The sequence below is a fragment of the Alligator sinensis genome, unplaced genomic scaffold, assembly GCF_000455745.1.
Source record: "Alligator sinensis unplaced genomic scaffold, ASM45574v1 scaffold292_1, whole genome shotgun sequence".
NCBI lineage: Eukaryota > Metazoa > Chordata > Crocodylia > Alligatoridae > Alligator > Alligator sinensis.
Genome location: NW_005842509.1, coordinates 929,062 through 938,975, shown reverse-complemented (window position 1 = coordinate 938,975; position 9,914 = coordinate 929,062). Strand labels below are relative to the sequence as shown.

At 47.1% G+C, this 9,914-nt stretch overlaps 1 protein-coding gene across 5 annotated transcripts in view; it reads right to left on the bottom strand.

Moving 5' to 3' along the window:
* Positions 1–4,650: 4,650 nt before the first annotated feature.
* Positions 4,651–9,914, bottom strand: part of TTLL1 (tubulin tyrosine ligase like 1) — a 30,168-nt gene continuing 24,904 nt past the window's right edge. For 3 of the 5 annotated variants that reach the window (XM_025213202.1, XM_025213201.1, XM_014523621.2), the window contains one exon: positions 7,258–8,409. In XM_025213202.1, the coding sequence (XP_025068987.1) occupies positions 8,280–8,409 (130 nt within the window). In that variant the 3' untranslated portion in view covers positions 7,258–8,279. Of the gene's footprint in view, positions 7,233–7,257; positions 8,410–9,914 lie in introns of those variants that run through there. The other 2 variants (XM_025213200.1, XM_006031533.3) reach the window with 2 other exon arrangements.

Sequence of the window (9,914 nt, the reverse complement as noted above, 5' to 3'; positions counted from 1 at the left end):
GTGCGTGCCCCTCCACCCCTGCTGCAGCTGCCAGGAGCCCATGCCCGGGCTGCCCTACAATGCTCTGCACTGCCATGCATTTGGGGGGCCAAGCCCTGTTAGCCCCAGCCTTCCACTGCCTATGGGCAAAGTATACATTGGGAAGGTACAAGTAGCTAGAGAAACTAGGACAGCTCGCAGAAGACATGGGAGTGTTGTACATGGTTACTGCTGGCTAGCAGTAGAAGCTTTCTTTCACTTGGAAAGGTGGAGGCCACACTCACCAGGCAAAATAAGAGGTTCTGCCACTACAGAGTAGCCTCAAGCTTGGGCACATTCTGCTTTGCTGGAAAATCAAGCCAAACTGACTAAAGAGGTGTATAAACTAATGCATATAAATCAAAGTGCAATATTCCCTCCTGTAGGTGCTCTCACATTCAGAACTTGCTCTCACATTCAGAACTACAGAGGCCTTTCATTCTCCAGAGAACTGAACTGCAACCAATTAAGTCAACCTTACTTCTGAATAAGAGCATCCATACAGAGACTTAATGCACTTTGATTTACTTATATCAACTCCACACCTCCAGTTAATTCCTTTTAACTCCCTATGGGACTTACATATCCATTATTCTCCCACAGCATCTTACTTTAACTGATAAGAGAGTAAGCCTCGAGCTTCTTTTAATTCAGAAAGAGACTTCCTGAGTGAAGAATCAGCAGCGTTATTTTGTCTTCATACTATTTCTTGACTAAAATCTAATATGTATGAATTTTTTTTTAAATGGTTTTTAGTCCTATGTATAAAGGAGGTTTTCCATCCCTCCCAATTTCTTAATTTAACTTTTCAAGACCATAGACCAGAGGTGGGCAATTATTTGGGCCCATGGGTCACATTAGTAATTCTGGGGAGCTGCTGCAGGCCAGTCAGCAGCCCCCCAGATTCCCTGCAAAGGTCAGAGCCCATGTGCCCTGTGGCTCCTCCCTGCCACTGTCAATAGTGCCGAGCCCCAGCCTGCCCCGCGGCCGCTCCAGATTTGCCCTGGGTGGAGTAGACTGGCTGGCACGCATGTGTACCGCCCTGAGCCTGACCCACACCTGCTCCAGACCACCCGCCCATACTGAGCAGCAACCCAGCAGAAGCTGCTGCTTGGTACAAGGAGAAAGCGCCCTGCCTCTCCCCCTCGCTGCTGCTGAGCCACAGGGCATCTTAGGCATAGGCTTGTAAGATGGGCTTGGAAGCAGTGAGGGGGAGGGGCTGCTTTCCCCCATGCCAAGCAGCAGCTTCTCCCGGCCACTGTCACTGTTGATGCTCAGAATGGACAGGTGAGTCCTGAACAGGCATGGGGCAGGCTGGGGCTGTGCACATGGGTTCCAGCTGGTCCATTCCACCAGGCCAGGTCCAGAGCAGGTGTGCGGCAGGCCAGGTCAGAGCCATGCACATGGGTCCATGCCCATACCACGGGGCTGGGACCAGTGGTGGCAGCAACCGAGAGGAGCTGCCACCACCTGGGCTGCCTAGAAAGGCAGCCCAGCTATGGAACTTCCCCAGCCCTGCTGTGTACCTAGGGGGCAGCAGGATGCACCACAGGCTGGACAGTACTGCGGGCCATATTTTGCCCATCCCTCCCATAGACAATAATCTCCACACTGTCCTTCCTCCCACCCCAACTCTACGTCAATTATTGCATCTCCCTTCCCCCTGACAATACTGTTAGAATCAATATCCCCTTTGTTTCCTTCTTTGTCCCGTGTTTATGAGCATTGGACCACATTGTCTAGAGTACAGAACAATCTCTCACGTAGCCACACCTTTATCTCTTCCCTCATACAAGCCCCTTCTTTTAGCCATTTTAACAATATTGGTTCCTTCCTGCTCATTGAATTTTATCTGGTCTCCCTCCGACTCCATATTCTTCAAGGGAGGAAAAGTCTTCCTGTTTGTTTTATACAGTATTAAAAACAAGGACAATGGTTAATCATCTCTTATAAAACTTCATTCTTGTTTCATAATCCCCAGTTGGCACAGTTAATTTTTTTAATCTATATCAGAACCAAGTCCTTCAACAAGGATGAGTGCAAGATGCTGTACCTAGGGAGAGGGAATCATCAGCACAACTATAGGTCGGGGGATGACCTTCTCAGCAGCACAGCAGCAGAAAGAGATCTGGGAGTCATTGTCGACTCCACAATGAATACGAGTCGTCAATGTGACGAAACAATTAGCAGAGCTAACCGCACTTTGCCATGCATTAGTAGGTGCATCGTGAACAGGTCCAGGGAGGTGATGCTGCCCCTCTATGCTGCACTGGTCAGGCTGCAGCTAGAGTACTGTGCCCAATTCTGGGCTCCACAATTCAAGAAGGATGTGGGCAACCTTGATGGTCCAGAAGGGGGACACTCTTATGGTTGGATGTCTTCAGGGAAGGCCTTATGAGGAAAGGCTGAGGTGGGGAGAGGGGTGCAGCACAGCCCAGTGGCTGAAAGCAGGCAGTGTCTGCCATTCCTGGGGCTGCAGCAGAAGCAGCATTAGGCTCTTTGGGGTGCTCGGGGTGGGCAGCAGCCCTACTCACCCCACTTCTCCCCACTCACTGCAGGCCCTGCTGCAACAACCCTGGGAGCAGCCGACGCCAGCTGCCTGCAGCCACTGGGCTGAACCATGCCCTGAACCCCCCAGCGCGGTGCAGTCCACCAGCGCAGTACATCCGCTGCAGGCTCCGGCTGGTGGCAGCACCAGGCTCTTCCCACACTCGGGGTGGGCTTCGGTGATTGCGGGGGGGTGCTGCTACCCCAAATTTTGCTGTATCCCCCCACAACCTGCCCTCCCAACACCACTGCCAAGCACTGGGAACAGCCTGGTGCCGCCAGCGGCCCCAGCCTGCTCTCGTCCCACTGCAGGTGGCTACCCACCCCTGCTGCAGCCCTGGGAGTAACAGATGCTGCCTGCTTGCAGCTGCTAGGCTGCACTGTAGCCCAAACCCCCCAGGGCTCCTTGCCCTGAACCCCACAGCTCAGCAGCTGCAAGCAGGCAGCGTCTGCCACTCCCAGGGCTGCAGCAGGGGCAGGCAGACTCCTGCAGCTGGACAAGAGCAGGCTGGGGCCGGTGGCCACTGCAGGCTCAGGCCGGTGGCGACATCAGGCTCTTCCCAGCACTCTGCAGTGGTGCTGGAAGGACAGGTTGCAGGGGGCTACGGTGAATTTTGGGGTGGCAGCAGCCCCCCTCCCATCGCTGTGGCCCACCCCAAGCACCAGGAAGAGCTTGGTGCTGCCGCTGGCCCGGGTCTGCAGTGGCCACTGGCCCCAGCCTGCTCTTGTCCAGCTGCAGGTGGCTGCCCACCCCTACTGGAACCCTGGGAGGGGTGGATGCCACCTGCTTGAAGCTGCTGGGCTGAACCATGCCAGGAGGTTTGGGGCACAGTTCCCCGGGAGAAGCGGAGCCCCAGGGGGTTTGGGGCATGGCCCAGCACAGCTGCAGCAGGGGTGGGCAGCCACTTACAGCCAGACAAGAGCAGGCTGGGCCAGCAGCCACTGCAGACTTGGACTGGCAGCAGCACCAGGCTCTTCAGTGGCAGGGGGCCAGGCCCTCTTCCCCTCTCCTCACCACTCCTCCACTCATAGCCCTTTCCCCTCCCCTCCCAAACTCAGACTTACCTGCTTGGGGAAGGGCAGAGCATGCCTATGCCGATCGCATATATGCAAATTTACCTTGCAAATAACGAATTTCTGGTACAAAAGGGTCAGCGCACAAGAGCAAATTTGCATAAATTGAACCTGCATAAATCAAGGGAAATCTGTACTCAAAAACGATTTGAAAGGAAGTAGTAGCTTAACCTGTCGAAGCAGTGACCTATTGTTTGCACAACAGGAAGACAGGGGTCATTCTAATAGCAGTAAAACTACATAAGTTTTCCTCTAAAAAGAAGCAACACATTCCTTGCTTAACATACACTTATGCATCTGCAAGGCAAAATTCAACAGTATGCACAACTGCACACATTGCTCAATAGGCAAAAGAGGCCTAAGTCGTGGCATTAACTTCAGGTTCCTGATCTCAATCAGGATTTCCTTTTACCGCATGCAGGTTTTGGTGCATGAATATTTATATTCATTTTGAGTGGTTCTGACCTGAAATCATATCCTCTTGTAAAGATACTTCATAATTGGGTTAAAAATATATTAGGTGTTTTGCAAAACAGAAAAGTGCCCAAAAGAGAACCTGCCTTAGATAACTAGGTTACTAAAATATCTTATTAACCCAGCTCCACACCTTTGAGAGTTTTTCCAAAAGTAACATGATGCACTTTAGCTTTCACTTACTGCAGGGTATGTGTGAACACACAGTTAAACCACATTGGTTGTCCTGCGCTAGTCATTGCCCCCCGCTAACGAGCTTTAAATGTGATCATTTGTCCATACCCTTAAATACAAAACAATACTCAACTTGTGTGTGGTTAAAGAACTACTACTACCCTTTGCATATTTCTATTTGTCAAGTATAAAACACAACGTTAAAACTAATTTGATGAAAGCTAAACCAAACAGAAGGTATAGGTTGTAGCTGTGCTGGTCTAAGGACATAGACAGATAAGGTTCTTTGGGTAAATCTGATATCTTTTATTAGACCAATGCAAATAGTTGGAAAAATTCTTCTTTGCAAGCTTTTCGGTATAAATACCCTTCACCAGGCTTGAGGAAGCATCTGCAGTTGGTGTGGGCTCTTCCTGGATGGAATGAATAGTAAGGAAGCCAGAGGCTGGTATGCATGCAAGAAAGCCAGTCAGTAAAGATGTAAAACCAAACAGAACTGGTTTACAGTGTGTTGTCTGTGTAAATTATTCCACAGAGACAATAGTCAAGACAAAAACTCTTGTGGTAGAGGCGATATCTTTTATTAAATCAACTAGATAGAATTTTTTTTTGCAAAAAAAATTGTTTTTTTTTATTTGCAAGCTTTCGGGGCCAAACACCCTTCATTAGGCAAAGGAGAATTCAAAGATTGTAAAATTTCTCCCTGGTAGAAACAAAACTTCATATTGCACAGAAGAACTAAAAGCTGATAAAGTTCTCCTGGGTAAGGAAGTTCATTTGTAAAGAGACTTCTGCAAGTAAGCAAATTAGGCTCAAACAAAGGCTGTAGTCGTTTGTTAACCTCAGGTTCTCCACTGGCATTTAAGTTGCTGAATTTTGCTTCCTTAAGTTGTTCATGTTGCACATGAGAACTAAAAAGGTTCTCCTGGGTGGTAAAGTTCATTTGTAAAAAAGCTGCTCTGTGAGTTTACTTCAAAACGGCTAATTATGATGTGCTCCATTTCAGGGATATGTGTTGTAGTCGTGTTGGTCTAGAGGCTGCAAAAAAAGTGTATCTGCCTATGCCACTAGACCAACACGGTTACAACAAATATCCCTCAAACATCTACAGAGACACCACACTGTGGAACTGAATAGTCCCTTCCTAAAGTTGAGCCTCCTTACTCATGCTAATTACTTGTTACTCCTTGATGGAGACCAGAGATATTACATGGAAGATTATGGTATCCCAGCCAAATTATGTCTACATGGGAGTTCAAGGACATTTATCCTAATGTATATCTTTTACCCCTTTAACATTTATCATAGTACTTGATTATCTCCTGCAGTGTTTCTATTAATGATCTCTTTAAGAAGGACACATTATAAATGTAAAGGAGGTACACAGACAAGTTGATAGCATACATTTCTTACATATAAAAAACATTAAGGAAGTAACTAATCACGGAATACCTATGATGCCAGAACTAACAGCATGGAGAAGGGTCTATATATGAATGCATTGAATATAATTTTCTACCATTTATATTGCAGGTATATCTAGAGTCCCAATCAAGTTTGGGTCCCATTTTAAGTCATGGTACATACATGCAGTAAAATAAAAAAGTCCCTGTTGAAGAAAATATACTCTTAAAATATTGTTTGGATGTTACCACTGAATATCACAGGTGTGTTCTGCAGAAAATCTCTGGCTCATAAGAGCAATTGGCCACTCTATCTTTAGCCTATTTCTACTTCTCCAACATTGGCTTTGCCTTAGAATGCAGGCTTTATGCAGCTTCATTTTATATAAAGGAAAATAATTTGCCCTCCATTGCATATCTGTCTTTTTAATTAGAACCTGAATTCTTCCATATACCATCTTCCCAGAGTCTCACCACCACATGCTCCACATATAGCAAAGGTAGTGGTCATTATACATGCACAACAACATTAGAGGTCACTCTACTGATACCATGAGATAGACTGGAGCCAAATATTATTGAGTAACTATCCAAACTGACTGAGTCTGGATTCTTTTAATTTTAGAGCACCCAAACTGTCATCTCTAATTCTTGCATTAGTTAAGCAATCCGCTGTGCTATAAAACTCTCTTGTTTACAACAGCATATTTCCTAATGCCTATACTATTACACATTTCCTAGCAACTGGCAGTTTGGAGGTGGAGGAGGAAGCATCTGCCATTTAACATGACATTATAATAGCATTCAGTATCTAATCACAAATATACTAAGCAATGGCTCTCACCCCACCAAAGCTCTAATGGACAAATCAGACTCAGCAAGGTGGGACAATGCATGATCAAACTGGAGAATATGCAGACTTAATTTGTTAACCATTTGTAAAAATAATTTCTTAACCTCAGCTCAATAGACAACTTCTTTCTTGATGGCCCATGTTGGCCTTCCTAGGGAAAGGGCTGAATTCCAATAATACTGAAGGCCAGAGATTTGATGGAAAGAGCCTATATTTAAAATGGAATTTACCGCATCAAATAGGAGATCTGCATATCGAATGTCCATCAGTAATTCTGCAGAATTGTTAATCTGATTATTCCCTCCACCCAAACACAGACAGAACCTCTTATGTTAAAATAAGCGATGAATAATTTCCTGATGAGTGGTGGAATTGAGACATCAAAAGTTACAACCAATCACAAAAATGACAAATTCAAGTTTACACTGTTCTATAGGTTAAAAAAAGCTAGAATCACCCATGAAATTGTAAACTTTGATATCACAGCTATAGGAATGGCTTATTGGATGCAACACTTTGCCACAAACCATATAGAACTAATATATCTATACACACACAGATATATAACAGGTGTTACAAATGCAAGGAAGATCTACAGAAATCCATGACAGCAAGGCTGGTATTTATTATAGTATATCCAAGTAGAAAAACAGGTAGGAAGAAGAATATGAAGATCCATCCAGTATCACCTGATGAGTAAAAATAAATGCCAATTGTGAAAACATACTAACTTGCTGTTTGAGAAATTTCCTCAGTTAATGCGGTTTTAATTCTTAAGGAGTTAGATGTTTCAAAGAACTTAATAGATCTGGATTTTTTTAAAACTTGACACCAATTACAAATGATTAAGAAAATTCTGATGGACATTTGCAACTCCTTGCACCGTAAATTTTGCCAGGAAACTGCTTTTTTGTAGCCTCAAGAAGTTTAACTGTCATCATGCCACTGTATACTAGTTATAATGCCTATCACCTCCACCCCTTTACAGGGTTCCATTTTCAAGAGCAACCTTTGAAGACAGTGAAACAAGATCTAGACACAAGTGACCACTACTCTCCTTTTTTTATTTTATTTTTTTAAGAACCTGCAGTAAAATCTTGACCACATAAAATCCAAAGTTTATTGTGCATACTTAATTCATTGGAAAGGAGAAAAAAAATGCATTAAAATTAAAAAAGTGTAGAGACAGATTACTTACAACAGATATTCTTTTATAGAAAACAAAAATCACATCTTAAACAGGAATAAATAGTTTAAGAATGCCTGTTTTGAGTTTTCAGTCCTCAAAAGGTGGCTCTTTAAAAGAAGACTAAGCCAAAGCAGCCATATTTTGGAAAAAAAAATATTAATGCTTCTCAGAAGTCTGAGTGGTTATGCTTTTAAGAGTTTAATGCCATTCACATATTAATTCTTTGAGTGTGTGTGTAGCAAAATTGCTGTAATTAATTTAGACATAACCACATGCAGCATAATAGTTATAGTAAACTGAGTTTACTCTTAAAATAGCTGATTACACACACCATTTGTACAAAGCCTGTTCTGTACAGATCTCTCTGAGTTGTACGAAGAAATGCATTTGTTCCCTTTGAGCACTGCTATTTCCCATATGCAACCATTATGCAAACAGAAAGAATTTGTCCAAAAACATAGTGCTCAGTTCAAAATAATATCCTATCAAGAGTAGAGCACAGCTCCAAACTTAATTAAAAGTCAGCCTTGAGTATTGATTTTTGTCATTACTTCCATGTGGTGAGCACAGGCTTTCCTGAATCTCTTGCTCGATTTCCTTTTATTCCAATGGACTGCCCCGACCGGCTTCTCAAATCACGGTCTGGCCCATCACTTTGTGCCATCTCTTCATCATACCTAAAATGAAATAACTTCTTCAGTGCATCTTAATGCTTCTGTTCACAAGACAGCAAAAGGCATAACAATAACCCTTCCTTTCTTTGTTACTGCTTAATTACTAACTTACATCGGGGTGGGCAAAATACAACCCGCGGGCCGCATCCGGCCTGCGAGGCCATTCTATCTGGCCCACGGGGCCCATAAAAATTTAGAAAATTAATATTTATCTGCCCTTGGTTCTTGTAAAAAATGACAGGAAGCAAGGGCTGTAGGACACAGGGGAAGTCCGGTCGGCTCCCACAACAACAGGGCACACCCGCCCCCTCCCCACCCCCAGCAGGAAGCCCCAGTAGGGGCTTTTGGCCCGGGACCACATGGCTGCCCTGTCCGAAACCTCAGGTAAAGAGGAAAGGGGGGTGGAGGGCAGGGAAGGAGCGCGGGGAAAAGTGGCCCAGGGAAAAGCTGAACGCGGGGGAGGGGAGAAGCGGCCCCTCCCCTGCTCCGTGGTCAGTGCCCCGCATTGCAGCCACTCGAAGCCCACGTGGGACTGCCTGTTCCTGCTCCAGACAGCCCCACATGGGCTAAAAGCACCTACGGCAGGGAGCGCTGGCCACTTTCCCCACCCCCCACACTCAGCTTTTCCCTGGGCTCTTTCCCGGCACAGAGGAAAGCAGTCCCTCTCCTACCCCATGGCCGATGCCTCACGCTGCGGCTGGTCCCCCCTCCCAACCCTGCGCTCAGCTTTTCCCCAGGCTCCTTCTCAGAGCGGGGAAAAGTGGCCCCTCCTGCGCTCCGTGCCCGGAGCCCCACGCTGCAGGCACTTGCAACCTATGTGGGGCTGCCTGCGCCTGCTCCAGACAGCCCCACGCAGACTGCGAGCGCCTGCAGCATGGGGTGCCAAGCACGGGGCGGGCAAGGGGCTGCTTTCCCCCTGCTGCACTCAGCACCACCTTGTAATCCGGCCCCCACTGCCAACCTGGGCCCTGCACCAGCTCCAGCTGCGCCTGTCGGGGCTGTGTGTGGTGACAGCAGCTGTGGCCCCCCCACTTGCCGCTCCGGGCAGTATTTGCCACTGCGTGCGAGCTCTGGGCAGCCAGCAGCAGCCAACACGGCCTGGTACAGCAAGCGAGGGAGCAGCAGCTGCTGCTGCTGATGGATCCGGCCCCCACTGCCAACCTGGGCCCTGCACCAGCTCCAGCTGCGCCTGTCGGGGCTGTGTGTGGTGACAGCAGCTGTGGCCCCCCCACTTGCCGCTCCGGGCAGTATTTGCCACTGCGTGCGAGCTCTGGGCAGCCAGCAGCAGCCAACACGGCCTGGTACAGCAAGCGAGGGAGCAGCAGCTGCTGCTGCTGATGGATGAGCCCAGAGCCAGCTTGGAGCCCAGGCTGGCAGTGGGGCCGGGTTACAAGCTGGTGTTGAAAGCGGGGAAAAGCAGCGCCTCACTCTCCCCGTGGCCGACAACCCATGCTATAGCGGCTTTTTTTTCCCAGGCTGTCGGCTGGCGGGCTCTCCCTCCCACACCA